The 18,116-nt window shown below is 34.2% G+C and overlaps 1 protein-coding gene across 2 annotated transcripts; it reads left to right on the plus strand.

The window, feature by feature from the left end:
* The first annotated feature begins 5,596 nt into the window (after positions 1-5,596).
* Positions 5,597-12,013, plus strand: LOC104107793 (type IV inositol polyphosphate 5-phosphatase 11). Of its 2 annotated transcripts, none has more exons than XM_009616688.4 (8): positions 5,597-5,789; positions 5,891-6,053; positions 6,299-6,429; positions 7,504-7,580; positions 7,737-7,862; positions 10,899-11,086; positions 11,267-11,407; positions 11,651-12,013. In XM_009616688.4, exons 1-8 carry the CDS (start codon positions 5,752-5,754, stop codon positions 11,810-11,812), a joined length of 1,026 nt encoding a protein of 341 aa, XP_009614983.1. In that variant the 5' UTR covers positions 5,597-5,751; the 3' UTR covers positions 11,813-12,013. The 2 variants fall into 2 exon arrangements, with proteins under 2 accessions (XP_009614983.1, XP_009614984.1); XM_009616689.4 differs by having other exon boundaries at positions 5,599-5,789; positions 11,270-11,407.
* Positions 12,014-18,116: the final 6,103 nt, after the last annotated feature.

Below are 18,116 nucleotides of genomic sequence, written 5' to 3' on the forward strand. Positions count from 1 at the left end.
GCCATAATTTATCGGTGCAATATTTACAAAGTTCCTCGAAGATTTAAAGATAAAGAGGATCACATCTTCCCCATATCATCCGAGCGCAAACGGTCAAGCGGAGTCAACAAACAAAGTGATTATTCAAAGCCTCAAGAAAAGGTTGGAAGCGGTAAAAGGAAAATGGCCCGAAGAATTTCCCGGAGTTCTGTGGGCCTACCAAACAACGGACAAATCAAGTACAAGAGAAATTCCTTTTTCCCTTATGTACGGTGCTAAAGCCCTAATCCCGGTAGAAGTAGGTAAACCTACTTTGAAATATTTTTGGGCAGATGAAGAGTCGAACAACGAGGGGATGTTAATCAACTTAGAACTGCCCGAGGAATGCAGGGACTTGGCGCATGTAAGAATGGTAGCTAAAAAGCAGAGAATGGAGTGATATTATAATCGAAGAGACACTTCTGGTATTTTAAAGTAGGAGACTTGGTTTTGAGAAAAGTAACCCAAAATACCCGGAAGCTCAATGCGGGGAAGCTAGGTCCAACTTTGGAAGGTTCCTACCAAATTTCGGCTATTATTGGGAAAGGTTCATACGAGTTGGAGAACCAGAATGGAGACAAGTTGCCAAGCAACTGGAACGTGGTGCACCTCAAAAGATATTATTGTTGATGAATATTATTCAAGCGGAAAGTATGTGCTGCACTCTTTTTCTCCTCATTCAATTTTTGTCCCAATTGGGTTTTTATGGCAAGGTTTTTAACGAGGCAGCAATAGAAAGCATACTACGAAGACAACGACAATAAGACCTTTGATAGCAAGGCAAACAAACAAGCTTCCACTCGGGGACAGTTAGATAATCTTTGGTTCGATAGCAAATTCCCACTGGGAAGTTAAGTTTGCTACCGAACAAAGGTTACCCAACTGTTTACGAGCACAAACCACTAGAGGGCTGTTAGATATTCCTTCGCTCGATAGCATAAATTCATGAGGGGAAGTAAAGTTGTGTTACCAAGTTGAGAATTATCTAGGAATTCATTAGTGGAATCTTCAAAAATACAAGACATAGAGTGTTTCAATTCGTACTATTCGCATTCGAACACTAGGGGGAATGATATGAGGATACGACAAAAATGACTGCCATGTCAATCGGGGAACAATAATTCGAAAAATAAACGCATCATCGGGACCGGAGACTGCGCAGCCAGCCCCGTAGAAATAAGTTGTACAAGATAGCCATAAGTAATGGCAATTTCTTTTCTTCATAGCAAAATGCTTATGTATTTTTTGAAAATAGAAGGAATAAAATAAAATCCTTTTTCTTTTTATCTTGTTTCTTGTCTGAACAATGAGCTAACTTTGTCATTTGAATGTTAAACAAGTACTTCAAATGTTAGTGCCGTAATGAACAGGAGACGCCCTCTTCAAAAGCACCGTAAACATAAGAGATGTCTCTCTTATAAAAATCCTCACATTAAAGGGTTGGTTCCGAAAGAATCTATGCGCGAAATCTAAAATGCCATCGGGGAAAAATATATACCCAAAGTTGCATATGAAAAGGATGCAAAAAGTAAACTTGCTCAAATACTTATAAAAACCCTCACGTTAAAGGGTTGGTTCCGGAAGAATCTATGACCGGAATCTAAAATGCCATCGGGGAAAAATACACCCGAAGTTGCATATGAAAAGGACGCAAAAAGTAAACTCGCACAAATACTTATAGTAACCCTCACATAAAAGGGATAATGCTCGGAACTAAAATGCTTCGAGGAGAATGCATCCGAAACTACATATAGTAAAATGTGAATAGAAAAACGTGCACAAAATTCTTGAGCAAATGCAAAGGTTAAAGACTTGCATGGATATTCAAATGAAAGTAAGACTCAAACGATACTTGAGCAAACAATATGTCTTTATTTTCAAGAATGTGTCGAAACGGTAAAAATACAAAATGGAAAAAAGAAAAGAAAAGCTAAATTGCAGCGCCTCCGGAACGAGGAGAAAGAGAAGTGTCCGCATTCTGGGTCCACCGATGGCTCGACATTTTCCCCAATTGGTCTTCAGCATCATCGCCTTCCGATCCCTCTTTAGTTCCCGAAAATTCGGAACCGGAACCAGAAGAACCAGGAGCATCAGACTGCACTGGGAGTCCATTTTTAGCAGCCAACTCAAGCTCTTAGGCCTTAGCAATTTCGGAATCAAAATCAATGATGCCATCTTTGGCCTCTTTCAAGGTTTTTCACCTCATGTGTTGCGGATGTGGTAGCTGCAGAACTGGCTAGCTATGATATGCCCCTGCCCGCACGCTGGCGGGATGAACGACAATCCCTCTGAATGTGACCCCTCAATCCGCACCCGTAGCATATGTGTAAGTCCATGTAGCATATTCCTAAGTGTATCTTTCCACACCAAGGGCATGTTGTACATGGCATAAGTTTTTTCAATAATGAGGGAAGTCGCTCAGCGCTTAAGTTCTTCTTTGAGTTGGGAAACCTAGGTAGAAAGGCTTTCGCGGGTGGACCTAGTAGACTTGAGACTGACATCAAGGTCGCAAAAAGTTGAACTAAAGAGCCTGTTATGCTCGATAGTTTTCCTGTACTTCTCTTCTAGTTGGGCGTGTTTCGCCCCCACAATAGCAAACTTTTCGATTTTGGAGTTCAAGGCTGCTTCTAAGTTGGCTACTTTTTCGGCAGCAGCAGCCTCATGCTCGGTTGTAGCAAGAACGACGTCCTAGACTTCAACCCATTTGGCCTTGGCTTTATCAAATCTAACCCTCAGCGGCCCAATTTCTTAGCTAAAGGTTACCACTTCTTGCTCATTTTGCTGCAAACGAGCCTCCAAAATAATGGCATGAGTAGCTTTGGTTTCTAGTTCCGAGAGGCGGAGAACATTTTGGTCTCGTTCCACCAAAAGCTGATTCCGTTCAGAAGTAAGTTCTTCCTTTTCACGAATCAACCTTTGAAGGCCCCCAGAAGCAAGAAAATTGGCCTAGAAGACAAGAAAAAGTAAAACTTAGAATAGGGACACGCAGGGGGACTATCTATATAGGGTGAAATATGATATGATACGTGGTCGTCTAAAGGGAGGACACGTGGAACTCAAGACATGAATGACCGAAGATCGAACGCAACCATTCCACTTGTCACCGGAAAGGATAACGTTCATAAATTCGTGTTAAATGCTCTGCATCCGGTAGCATTTAATACGGAATATTCTGCAGTATTAAGAGCGATGGTCCGTTACAGAGAATTTGGCATTTATGTCTACCATTACGTCTTCATCAATGACCCTCATAATTTATATTAAAGGAGGACACGATCCTAAGACCTCCTTCCCTAGACATAACTATAAATAGTGAGCTCAGTTATAATTGTAGAGGATACAAATTTTCTGAAAAAACTTATACTACATTCTATACAAAGCTTAATACAATGTTACTTTCTTGCTTTTTGATCTCATCATTGATGTGCCCAGAAACTTTGTTCCCGAAATTGTTATCTTTGTTGTTTCGTCTATATTTCAAGGCTAAGTATTGTACATTTCTTCAATTATTGTATTGTTTCAGAATCAAATTATGTCACTTATTTAAAAATCACGTATAAATTTAACTGTAGCGTTTTGCGGGTAAACAGATGGTTGTGCTCCGAAAAATATCGCACGTGCCATTGGAGTTGCTGAACCTTTACTTAACGAAATCGGTTTTGATCTAGCTCTTGCGGCCATCGTCTTGCAATTTGACTTTTGATTAGATTTCAAAATTCAATAAGTTAAGGCTGAATAATTAACTTATGAAACCTTCTCACGTTACTCCACTCAAAAGCTAACAAGTGTCCTCTTCATTTTGGTACCCCCAGTAATATGACCTACCAACATTAATAGCTTTTGGAGGGACTCGAAGCATAAGCAATATTGAGAATCCAAAAGCTTAAGCTGAAGTGTGAATATAACCCAACAATTAAAATAGAGTACTCCTAGTAATATGAAATGATAAACTCAAAAAAGTCAGAAGAGTATTTATACTGGTATTCTTTAAAATTCAATACTTCTCCGGTCCACTTTAATTGATGTTTTGGTTGTTTTCATACATATTAGGAAATTCATATATTATGATTAATTAACAATAAAATAGATCACATTATACTCCTAGGATTTGTTTGTTTATTGAAACTATAACAAATACTTTTAGGCTCTTTATTCCAATGATAACTATGGGAAAAAAAGTTAATTATTTCTTGAATATGAAAAAATTAAATATTATGTACCACAAAAAAAGCAAAAAAATCAATTAAATTAGACAGTGGAATACGTAATTTGCATGGTCATGGCAAATTAAGGCTAGCTATTCTAGAATTTTCTTGAACGTTAAGCTCATGTCTCTTTCGGATTTGTCACAATGTCTTTAAACATGTCGATGGCATTCTTACCTAACTTAATGACATATCAAATTCCAAGTACTGTTCATCATCAAGTAACATACTCCTTCCGGTCACTTTTACTTGACATTAATATTAAAAATAAATGTTCACTTTTATTTGTCACTTTACGCATATCAAGAGAAGACGATAAATTTTTTTCTATTTTATCCATAGTATTTATTACCATTTCAAATTATTTTCTCAAATCCAATAAAATATGCATCAATTAATATGGATAACAGGGGCGACTCGACATAATATGGGGCCTAAGATGAAAATAAAAAGTGAGGCCTTAATTTTTTTTAACTATTATTATTTACTCCCAACATTCTGCAATCATTTTTGTTATCGTCTAACTCAACTAAGTTAGTGACTTGTTCATCTGCAGAACATTCTCCTCCATTTTGGGATTTAGTTTTTTCATTATTTGTCAAAAATTTGTCAAGAGTTCCCTTTTGAGATTTTATTAAATTTTTAACTTTTTTTTTCTTTTGGATTTTTGAATAACCAGATTCATATTTTCTTGTTGACATATTTATATTCTAAAAAGAATTAAACAATATGTATGGAGTAAAATTAATAAAATAATAAATAATAAATAATACTAGAAAGTTAGAATGATATTATCCTGATTCAAAAAGTTTGAAGACTTTGATTCCAAAATATCTAGTTGTTGGCTTGTAGGAGAAAGAAAGAAATCTAATAGAATTGTAGAAAGAATATGAGCATGAATAAAGAGGAAGGAAGAAGGTATGTCTAATATATGGAATATCATATATGAGGAGTGAAATGAAATTATAACGTTGAGATTTACTTGGGAAGAGTAAAAAGTAGAATTGTCAAATCAAATCAAATTGAAAACTATTTTTCTACTATAAAAAGTATATATATATATATATATATATATATATTATTCCTAGAAATTTTGGGGGCCTAAGGCACTTGCCTTACCCCATATACTGTTAGCGCCGGCCCTGATGGATAACATGATAAAATATGCCTTTCATTTATTATTTCTCGATACAAGTGCAAATTCAAAAAGTGCCGACGTGAGCGGAGGGAAACATCTAATTATCGCCAAACCTTTGACTTCTTTTCTTCTTCTTCTTATTCTCTTTTTCCATGCATTACATTTTCTCGCCGCCCACTAGCTAGTACGTGTTTATATATATATATATATATATATATATATATATATATATATATATATATATAGAAAGAGAGAGAGAAAGAGAATAAAAATAATTTTGAATCTCAAAAGTCAGTCAATTCTGATATATCTTAGAACTTTGTGTTCCTGCTTAAGCGACTCAAGAATAATCCAAAGAACTGCATTTCTCTCTTCTTCTTTTTTAATATAATGGAGGGGCTATGTGTTAAGCTTTTTGAAGCTTCAAGGTTTGATTTACTTTCCTTTTTGCTATATTGTCTTCTGTTTATGGTGTGAATTAGTGAACATTGTAATTAACTATTGTTGTTGGTTTTTCAATTGGATGCAGAAAAAAGTATAAAATGAAGAGACGAAAAGCAGCAATGGGAATGGTAGATAGTTTTGAGGCTAGTCACGAAGGAATAAAAACTGTTGATATCCAGAAACGCTGTGAATTTTCTGGAAGTTCTGATCTTTGCATCTATTTTGTCACTTGGAATATGAATGGACAGGTAATTTACTAGTAATTAACTGTTTTGGTAATGTTTTCTTTTTCTTTTTCCAATCTCTATTTGGTATTGTTGCTCTAGTTTGTTAGCTTTTTTAAAAAGATATTAAGTTAACTTTTGCCTACATCGCACTTCTTAGGTGCCACTTTTCTCCCGACTCTACGTGAATGCGGGATGACTTGTGCACTGAGTTGCCCTTTTATTTTGTCTCTCATATTTTTTACAAAATTTCACATACATTTTTGAAGGTCCCTTGCGAGGATATAGCAAAAATAGTTGGTGAAGAGAGGAAATATGATCTATTGGTGATGGGTTTGCAAGAGGCTCCTCGAAACAACATTCTCAACTTGTTGAAGAACACTTTGGCTCCTACTCATATGTATGTATACATTTAACCCTACCTTCTAGCAGATCATTTTTAAAGATAAAATATAAATCATTCTTTAATATGGTAACTTTTGAATTTAATAAAATAAAAAAAATACTAATTACAATATTATAAACAATTACTCTCCCGTTTTAATTTACGTAAATCTATTTAATTTGATTGTGCATGGAGTTTAAGAAAAAATAAAAAAAATTTGAACTTGTGATATAAAATGATGCACATATATTTTTTGTGGTTATAAAATATTGCATAAAGGAAATTAAATTATTTTTAAATATAATAAAAGGTTATTATTTTTGGCACTGACTAAAAAGGATATATGTTCAAATAAATTGAAACAGATGGAGTATATTATTACAATTTAATCGATTATTAAAATTTATTATTATTTTATTATTTTTCAATTTATCATATCAAACATGTTAGGAAGAGTTAGTTATCATCGTAGGTCAACTTAATTTGACAAAAACAAACCTATATACTATCCATCATGAAATTTAAACTGTTCTCACTTAGTTTTTTTTTTTTTAAAAAAATGTTTTTAATGTATCAATATTTCAGTTGGGACCAATCATCTTTTCGTAGGGTAGGTTATATGTATATGACAATGAAGGAAATAAATTCAAAGACGATAAGATGAAACATGCATAATATATAGCCGCACAAGAAGCACCATATAATTGATCTTTGACAATGACGACCCAAATAATATTCACGTGTTTTCACTCCAATATCAAATTTCAATTTAGATTTTTTATTCTAGAAAAGTCGTGTTCTCTGACATTGCCGTATCTCATGAATTAACCTTCAAATTTTTGTGGCCACATTTTAAATTTCTAGGAAAAAGAGAAGAAATGCATTGCATCAGACCACTAATCATGACACATTATTGCTAGATAAATATAGTTGAGTAATTTCATTTCACAAGAATACTACAAGAAAGTTATTCTATTTTCTAATTGAAATTAGTAACTCTATTAATATTATTGAAAGGTACTTGTCATAATTTAGATTAGTTTCCTTATTATAGTATTGTGACATTTTTACTTCATTTTTGTGAGGAAGGCTATTAGGAAAAGCTGTAATGCAATCTCTACAGCTGTATGTATTTGGCCCCAAGAATTCAGAGCAATTTACTAGAGGTATAGTTTCTTTCTTTCTCTCTTTTTTATTTCTCTTTTTTATTTCTTTAGTTCTTTATTATTTATTTTATTTTCAATGTACTAACGTTTATGCTAATTGAATTGAGCCCTGATTCTGGGATTATTACTAATGTTTGATTGGTTGACTTCATATAGAAGTAAAGGTGGATAAGCATGAAATTGGAGGATTAGGATGGTTAATCAGGAGAAAGAAAGGAGCAGTGGGTGTTAGAATTAGCTACAAAGGCATACAAATGGTTTTTATTTCTTGTCACCTCTCTGGTAAGTTCTCTACCAATGAATTTTAAAATTATACTTGAACAATGGATACTTTTGTTTGTTAATTAATTATTAAAAATTAGTTGCATTTTCTACAGCAAGTCTTTTTTCCGTAAGATCTATACCTATGTATTATAGACTTAGAATTTGTGTAAGCCTATAGTCTTTGAAGGTAGAGGTGGTAGTTAGTTAGGTCGAGAAATTGACAGATACTAGTAGACTATATATATATACTTAAGAGTACGTTGAAATATACTTTAAAAAAATTTCGTTAAGATTATCCCAAAGAAGAATCTGGAAATCTAGCTTTTTATGTTTGCACAACCTGCTAACCCTAAGCTTGCAAGCACCTTGGTCACATCTAAGTCCCTATTCTATTGTTCTATTTGGGACGGAAAGAAAAAGATCTGCCTTTTGCGGGAAGAATCGCTCGAAAGCACGGGATGGGCCTTCCCTTCCTTTACGTCATCCACCACCCTGTCCTATCCACTCTCCCCAAATCTCTACTCGTAATTTGAAGAAGAAAGATAAGGAAATCCAATTAGAGATAAGCTGCCCATGAGCATCATGGCATAGGTAAAAGGGAACGAGGAGGCAAGCCCCCCCATCTTGTTCTCTTTTTCTCCTTGAGTCGGATGAATCGAGGGTTCCAAACCTTCCAAAAGTGATAGGTATGTGTTGTTTCTTGGCACTCTCTTAGACTGTCTATCCCTTTATACCTGGGTATAAAAGCCAGAAAGAAAGTAGCTTCTTTGATATGGTTCAGTAAATAGGAATCCCAGTAATACAGTAAACATTGGAAGAACATAGGAATATGGGTCCATATAGGAATGAAGAAAGGGCATGATAGGCTAGTTTGATTCCAAGCCAAGCAGCAGGGCATGATCAGTCTTATCGGGCGGGGAATTGCATTCGCTAATAGAGCTTCCTACGATCGCACCCTAGGAGAGTGCAAATGGCAAGTTGAATGGTCTGGTTCCACTTAGTAGCCCAAATCCGCCCCTTTAACACGCAAGTACGCTTTAGCTACTAAGCTTCGAAACAACCCATAGGCTTACTTCGAAGTAGGAGCTTGAACTCAAGTATTAGAATGAGTCTTATTAGGTTTTCCCTGGGGGAAGGCTCCCCCCAACCCCCGTGAGTCCCGTCCTGCCCTGCCTTGAACTAGAACTCGGAAACCAGGACACATAACTATAAGAGAGTAGCTGCCAAAACAAGCTCCCTAAGGTCGCACCTAAGATCCGAAGGAATCGCTTGAGAACTAACTGCATACCTGAAGTTAGCTTGTGTGCGCATAGCGTTATCTTATCTTTGAATACTTCCTTTATTCGTGGGGAAGATACTGGGTTGGGAGAGAGATAATGGAGAGAGATCATGGGTTTAGCAAAATTGTATACAATACCGGTGTTATTGTGAGAGAAAGAATAGAAAGTAGGAGAGAGAAAAATATTTCACAGCATATTTAATGACTTAAGAGTAGGAAATTACTATAAATACATAATTTGCTATAAAACCTAAAAGGTAACTATAGAAAATAATTTTTTAAAAATATATTTATTTATAATAAATAAGGTGTAAATATTTGATATATGAGGTAAAATTTCCTTCTAACAATACATGAGTTGGTCTCTTATTCTTTTAAAAGGAAAACAATATTATATTTTTTTGTCCTTTTATTATCTGCTAGCTTGGGAAACAAAAGAAAAATTTAAACAGAGCGATAAAAGTAGTTCCACCTGTGACTTGTGAGCATCAAATATAGACAAGTTAAGATTATATGAGCCTGTGAACAATGAGGGGAATGAAGAAAAGAGAAGTGCATTTGGTAGGATTTCAACTCTCATCCAAGTAATCCAAGAGTAGAATCACCATCATTAGACTTCAACTCCTATTTCCTTTTAAATCATAGGTGGTCATAATTAGATCATCAAATAAAAATGATGAATTTCATATAGGAATTTGAAAGTAATACCATGTTTAAGTTCTAGAAAACAAGTGTGAAGAATATGTTATAACTTATAACAAAAGGCCAAAGCTAATCATAGATTTGCATCAATTGGCTAGAAAGGGACGTATAAATAGCCGCCTACCTAAACGCTTAAATTTAAAATAGCCGAAAAATGTATAATATAAGTAGTATTTATGTATAATATGTGTATAATTTAATTTATGTATACATTATATAATTTATGTATACTTGCTAGAAAAAATAAACAACAAATTCCATCGTCTATTTGTGTAAAGATCCTTACTCTTGAAGAAAGACACGCACGTTACGTTCTAGCTATATAACATCCATGATGTCCTATGCTTTTATAATTATAAGTAGGGGTGGGCATAGCTTGGGCAAACCCGAAATCCAGATCGAAATCTGAATTTTTTGAATTTTTGGCTTAGATTTTCGGATTACGGATTGGATTTTGGATTGGAGATTAGATTTTGTACCTCGAATTTTTGGATATCCGGAAATTCAAAATTTTATAATTTTATATTTAGTCCATCATCCATATACCAATAGTAATAAGTTCAATACCCTACCTATTAGATATTATCTAATATATTCTATATTAATTACTAAATTACTGTTAGAATACTTTCTAATTGGACATGGTTTTACTATTGCTACTTCTTGTCGGCCGTAGTATTGTCTTCGTTGTATTTTCTTGATAATAATTTTATTATTTGAATACTATATTTGGATGATTACTGTGAGAATGAAGAACTTTTCAGGTAATTTAACATGAGTACTTCATTTGGGTATTCATTTTTGTAAAAAAAATAAAAATATCTTAACTTATAAGCTCAAACCCGAAAATCCAAAATATCCAAACCGATTAATCTTAAAACGAACTTAAAAATTCCGATCCAATCCGTGCTTATTTGGATTGGATTGTCATTTTTTCAATCCGAAAATCGAAAATCCAAACCGAAATTTTCATATCTAATTTGAACCGCCGGAACTCCCACCCCCAATTATAAGCTATTGACATTAATTTTTTAATGATCTTTTTTCTTTTCTTGTATTAACGCCAACTACAGCTCATGCTCGTAATGTAGAAGAGAGGAACATTCAGTTCAAGCATATATCAAACTCTCTCTTTTCCAAGAATACGAATCCTTATTCTAGACCAGCACAGCTTACTGTATGGTTGGGAGATCTTAACTACAGATTACAAGGCATCAATACCTATCCTGCTAGAGATCTCATCCACGGGAATCTCCACGAAGTATGTATATTATTTTCACAGATTTAAGTTATATACGCTGACAATACAATTTTTTTTTTATATATAGCTTAACTTTTCATAGAAAATTTCCTTAGATCAACTTGGGTTTTGGAAGGAAAAAGGAGGCTATTTTGAACAATTACTAACTTTCCAACTTTTTTGAATATTTGTTTACTAAAGCAGATGCTAACTAGCAAAGATCAACTATTACAAGAAGCAGAAAGAGGAGAGATTTTTAATGGCTATTGCGAGGGTGCATTAGCTTTCAAACCAACTTACAAATATGATATTGGAAGCAGTAGCTATGATACCAGTCACAAGGTAATTAAGTCTAATCTTATTACTCCTTCTGTAATAGTTAAGATTCCTTTAATTTATCTCTTAGCGGACTTACCTATCCGAATCAATCGGGCTAGTGGCTTCAGATATACTGATATATGACTAAATTGAATAAAAGACAAGCATGTCATACAAATTAGGATATAGGATACATTTCCTTTTAATTAAAAAATACTTAATTAAGGATTTGACATTAATTGTTTTGTTATCTTTATCGTTAAACAGGTGAGAGTACCATCGTGGACAGACAGAATATTGTTCAAGATAGACAGTAACAAAATCAATGCAACTTTACATTCTTATGAAGCAATTGAAAGCATCCGCAGCTCTGACCATAAGCCAGTGAAAGCTCATCTCTGCTTAAAATTGACAGAATCATTAAACTGATTAATGTTTTTATTAATAATTAAGTATCATGATTAACCAACTTTAAACATTCTTTTATTAATTGTTGTCCATTCATGTTTTACGGAGTTACGCATTCTTTTTTCCTGCGTCTTCGTGATCAACTGTAATTTTAAACCTTAGTGCATTGTACCGTCTTTGTCCAAGAATTTTTGTAATTATATATGGTAATTCCTGTTTTTACATGCCGTGACGAAGTCAGAATTTTCGTTAAGAGGTGTCAAAATATATAAAAGTAAACATACCAGGATATTAAGGGGAGTCAATACATAGTATATATACATATAATTAATTTTTTCACCTAGCTACACAGTTTCTTTTTCCGCGAATCCTTCCTATAAGGTGGCTCCGCCACTGTTTACATGCCAAGAATTCTTGAACATGCACAGACTTAGACAATTTCTTATTATTCAATGGGGTAAAGTAGCTAGGCCACACTATTCAAACATGTTACTCCTATTTATTCTGATATCAACTTCATTTTCAGCCATTTATGCGTATCATTTACTTCTTATCGATTAATTAAGTCAAACGGACTCTAACTGAGGAGAGTTAAACTGCACTAGGCAAGTTCGGTGTGAACTTTAATTAAATGAGGATGTTGCTGGTGAGGGAAATCGATCTCAGATCTCCCATATCGGAAACACTCAATAAATTTGGTTTTTCTTTTTTCTTGGCGTCCTTTAAGATATACTTCGATAATGCATCTTCTTCTTTCAAAGGACATGCTTTATTACTATATAGTTTCTTTAGCTTCTACCATCAGTTAATTTGAAACTTTTACAATGAGATCATAGTAGAATATAAATTTCATATTTTGTCAGGATTGTTTTGGGGGGGGGGGGGGGGGGACCATATAATGATTCAGTGATATGATTTAATTTGTACTCATCTGCTTCTTTGCATTGAATTTCATCCATGGACAGACTGTCCTCTAAAAAATAACACTATTAATTGGACGCATCTATCGGCAGTGTACCCAATAATATTGGGAAGTATATGTAACCCAAATTTAATATCTAGATAGTGTATGAGAAGTGAGAATTAACTTTGTTTAGTAAAACATTGTGACATTTGTGAGCAACATACTGGAAAATCAACGACAGGAAAGTGGTCGATTCAAAATTTCGACGATATGAGTTCCGAGTTAGATCTGTCATAACCAGTGTAATTTCAATTTAAATTAACTCATGTCATATAACACAGTAACATTCCCTAACAGCTTGTTTGGATTGTTGTTACATGTCGTTTTATAATGTATTGTATTGTACTCAGGGACGGATTTATCTTAGGCCAAGCCGGTGTCACGTGACACCCTTGGTCCGAAAAATTTATTAAATATGTATATATAATTAAAAAACAGAAACAAAATACGATTAAAAAACTTCAAGTGACACTAATTGAAACAAATAACTGTGTAGCTAAGTTGGTCAAGTGCCTTATTTTCTACTATCAGTTGTGGGTTCGAAGCCTGAAAGCTTCAGTTGTTAAATTCAATTAATTTTTGCTCATTTACACAAGAAGTACATTATATTGAGCAGGGGTCGAATTGTTGACCTCTAAAAAGCTAAGATAACTTTTAGTGACAGGCACTTTTCTATATTCTTGTGACAATAAATTATTTGTTCATGGTTAGTTTGTTGTACTAACTTTTATTCCTTTATCCTCCCATCTCCTTTATAGCCAATAAAATTGGTTAAGAACAGTATATGAACTTTTAGTGATTATTAGGTACTTTATATAGAACAATAGTATTTAGTATTATTTCTAACGAGGCTATTTGAATACTTTTCAAAAAACAAAATTCATCGAAAAGAATTGTCGTAATATATTTGAATTTTGTTTTATTAAATATGATTCGAATTGTGTTCTCTGTTTATATGATGCTCTTAGTAGTGCTTTGTTTACCTGTACATTTTTAAAGTGTGACATCGCTTATGAAAATTTTTGCATACGCTACTGATTATACTGCATTGTATTGTATTGTTTAATGAATACAATGTTTGGATAGATTATATCGTTTGTCGTTATTGCATGATGTCATGCACTAACAATATGAAGAATAAGCTTACAACATTACTAATAAAAATAGGATACAGAGTAGAATTATTTTATAAAAACTAGGGCAAAGGATAAAATATGATTATTTAATAACAAGGAAGGACAAGATGAGAGAAAAAAGTAAGGAAACGATGCCACTGTACCAAATTCGTCGTTGCATAAAGTGATACTTTTTATCGTTACGTAACGATAGAATTAATGATAAAATAAAATAAAATTTAACTAACAATACAATACAATACAATATAATAATAATAACCTTCCAAACAAGCGGTAAGATATGATGCCATTTTGGTGTAAAGCCAGTTCTATGCTTGTTTGAAAGCAACCTTCCACTAAATAACGTTAGTTTAATGCTAAGTTGAGGAGAGCCGCAATTATTGTGTGAATGCTAACCAATCAAACCAAGACCGATAGTATTAATTAAGATTCATAAATCCCGACAACGACATATCTACTGATTTAGTGACATGATACTGGCGTATACCAGTTAAATGACAACACATTAAGTACTAGAAAATTGTCAAATTTTGTTCACCAATACCGACCGATATCGATCGAAATTAAAGAAAAAACGACCAATTTCCGATCACGTTTAATTCGTCGGAAGAATAATGGTCGCTAAGACGTTGCGACCGAAGGTGGTCGAAACTTTTCGACCAAAATCGATCGGTTAATTCAACCGTTGGATGACCTCTTTTACTGACAAAATTAAATATACCGACCGACGTCAGTAGGTATTATTTAAATTGTTATTTATTTATTTTTCATAATATTGACCGACTTCGGTCGGAATCATAAATATGTAATAATTTTATATTTCTTTCTAAATTTTAACATACAGACCGAAATCGGTCGGAAAAATAAAATAATAAATAAATAAAAATAATAAATTTCCGACTGATGTCAGTCGGAAATTTTAAATTTCTGCAGATTTCAAATTGAAATTTCTGACCGACGTCGGTCGGTAAATATGAATTTCTGGGTTTTTTGTATGAGAATTTTGACCGAAATCGGTCGATTTTCTAGGTAAAAACCTAGCAGAATATGCCTACTTTTAAGCTACACCACCTGCCAATGACAACCAATATGCATCCTATAATGGCAGCATTACATTGCTGTCATTCAACCACAATTAACCAGCAACAATCAACCAACAATATCAATTAACCAACAACAATAACAATTAACCAGCAACAACCACAATAACAACAACAACCACAAAAACAACAACGCTAACCACAACAATAATTATACAAATACTCAATAACAAAATAATATCAACAATACAATCAACATTTAAAACTATTCCCAACTAAATATTCACAAGTTTAAAACTGTGTTTAGCAATACACACCATTGAATGAGTGTTTTGTATTACATCACTTCCATCTTCAATACTAGAAGCTTCATCGTCGGCATAGTTCGAAGGATCACGACGAGAAGGACTAGCATCTGGGGAAGGCTCGCGAGATCGGGGAATGGGAAAAATACCACTAGCAAGAAGATTGGCCAACTGACCTTGAAAGAGATTAAATTGTTGGTCCCTCTTTTCTAGATGAACTTGAAGGGTATCAAATTGTCTATCTCACTTCTGTTCTCTAGCCTTTGTCTCTTCAAGCTATGCTGTCAATTTTGCGATCTTCTTTTCCATAGACGAGATAGTCGACCTATCAATTGCCTCGCCTTGGGCAGAAGTCCCTATACCTTGCAATCCAGCCCTGTAGCGTCGAAATAATCTCTCTGGAAGGCCGTATGTTATTCCCTTTTTAGGACCACCGACAACATCCAACCATATATTCTGCGCTTCTTCGTCTGAAACGGGTGGTCGCTCGCCTTGCTCATTCGGTGGCAAGCTCTAAGTGTACTCCTCCACATTAATCTTGTAGCGACTCTTTATTTAGAAGATAGAAACTTATTAACTATATAATATTATAAACATTAATTTCAAGTTATAATAGTTATAAAACTTACATATGTAGTCTCCGCCCGGTCCCCGACCCATCTAGTTGGATCTGTCGATGCCTTCTTCTTCCGGATGTGAGTCTCCATAAAAAAACTCATCATGAGTCATCTTCCTCCCATATTTTTTTCCTACAAATATAATAAAACATGTTAACTAAATTAAAATATATAAATATAGTTTGATTAATATAGAATTAAATATTTTAAGGAATTACCAGTAGTCTCCTCGCAGTCCCCATGCTCCCTGCACCCACACAGTGTAAGGAGCCACCCTTCTCTGATGCCCGAGCCTTCTTTCCCTGTTCACTCTTCTTCTCAAATTTCTCAGTGGTCCACTGCCTCATCGGATCCTCCCATATGTGCGGTAGAACCCATGAAGGCTTATTGCTCTTCTTCCGAGCACAATAGAAGGAATCAGATAGTCTCTTACAATATTTGAACTCAAAATTTGCAAGAATGGCATTGTTATGTTGGTCCTCCCACACACACTTATGTTCCACATTAAGTTAGCACGCAAGTTGCAATTTTGCTTAGTTGATATATCATATGTCTCAACTCCATCATACCACAACTGTTTTAGCTCATCAATCAGAGGTTGCAAATATACATCAATCAAACTCTTTGGATTGCGGGAATCGGGAATAACACAATTTAAGAAAATATATGGACTAGTCATACACATTTCAGGCGGAAGATTATACGGCGTAATAAAGACTGGCCAGCATGAATATGGTGTTGCAGAAATGGAAAATGGCATGAAACCATCAGCACACAAACCCAACCGAACATTCCTCGGTTCACTAGCATAATCCGGATACGTCCTATCAAAATACTTCCAAGCTTCCCCATCTGAAGGATGACACATAACACCAGGCGGCGTTCTATTTTCATAGTGCCATCTCATATGAGGAGCGGAATTCATCGATGCGTACAACCTCTTTAATCTAGGAATAAGAGGTAAGTAATGCATTGACTTCACATAAACCTTCTTCCCGCTGAAAATCCGCTTAAAACGAGGTTTTTCACAAAATTTATAACTTTCTAAATCTGCATCACCCTAATAATACAACATGCAACCATCTTCATAACAATCGATTCTCATAGACGAGAGTCCTAACTTAGAAACCAATCTTTTAGCCTTATAGAAATCTTCAGGTATGTTGAAAGTTGGGTCAACTAGTTCATTCATAAGGCCAATGAAAGAATCCATTCCCGCTTGAGAAATATTGGTATCTGATTTGACACTTAATAATCTAACCACAACAGACAACTGAGAGTGCATACTCCCTTCACTTAGTAGACGACTAATGGCCTCTAACTGTTCATAAAAATATTTTGCCTCTTCGTTAGGAGCTTGTTCAACACTTTCATAGGGTTCAAACTCGAAGTGCATCCCAAAAGCACCCACAACCATTTCATGTTATCTAGGATGTTGAACGTTGTTTCCCACGACCTACTACTTTCACGGGGTTTAAGTTGTAGCAACAATAAAATATGTATTAATATAGCACTACATCTTATAAAACTATACACTTTATTTTTAAATGTATTATATTAAGTTTTAATTGAATATAATTAAATTTTTAATTGATCCACTGATGAAGTATCCGAGCAAAGTACTAATAAGGTGATCGAGAATAAAACATTCAAGACTATGTGTGTGTGTGTATATATATATATATATATATATATATATATATATATATATATATATATATATGTGTGTGTGTGTGTGTGTGTGTGTGTGTGTGTGTATAAATAAATAAATATATATACAATTTAGTATTTCCGACCGATATCGGTCGGAAATTTTATAATTATATGAGAAATAATTATTTATTATAAAAAAAATAATTGACGTAGGGCAGGAAAAAATTAAATTAAAAATTCCGACCGACATCGGTCGGTATTCTATAACTATTTTAATTAATCATTTCTTTTGTAGATAGTATGCAAGTCTCACCAATCTTTAGTCAAAGATTGACCATTTTCCGACTGAAATCGGTCGAAAATTTCAACTGTATCAGATAAAGCAAACTTTCTTTATTTTGGGACCACATAAACCGACCGACATCGGTCGGTATTCTTATTTACAATTGATTTTTTTCGACCATTTTACTTTGTTTCCAATCTATTTCAGTCGGTATTTCTTTCCGACCGATTTCAGTCGGAATGCCTTGGAAGGAATTTGGCATTTTTCTCGTAGTGCTTGCCATACCTTTTATAAGAAATTAAAAAATTTGAAGTATCCTAAGTTTCA

Source organism: Nicotiana tomentosiformis, chromosome 4, assembly GCF_000390325.3.
Source record: "Nicotiana tomentosiformis chromosome 4, ASM39032v3, whole genome shotgun sequence".
NCBI lineage: Eukaryota > Viridiplantae > Streptophyta > Magnoliopsida > Solanales > Solanaceae > Nicotiana > Nicotiana tomentosiformis.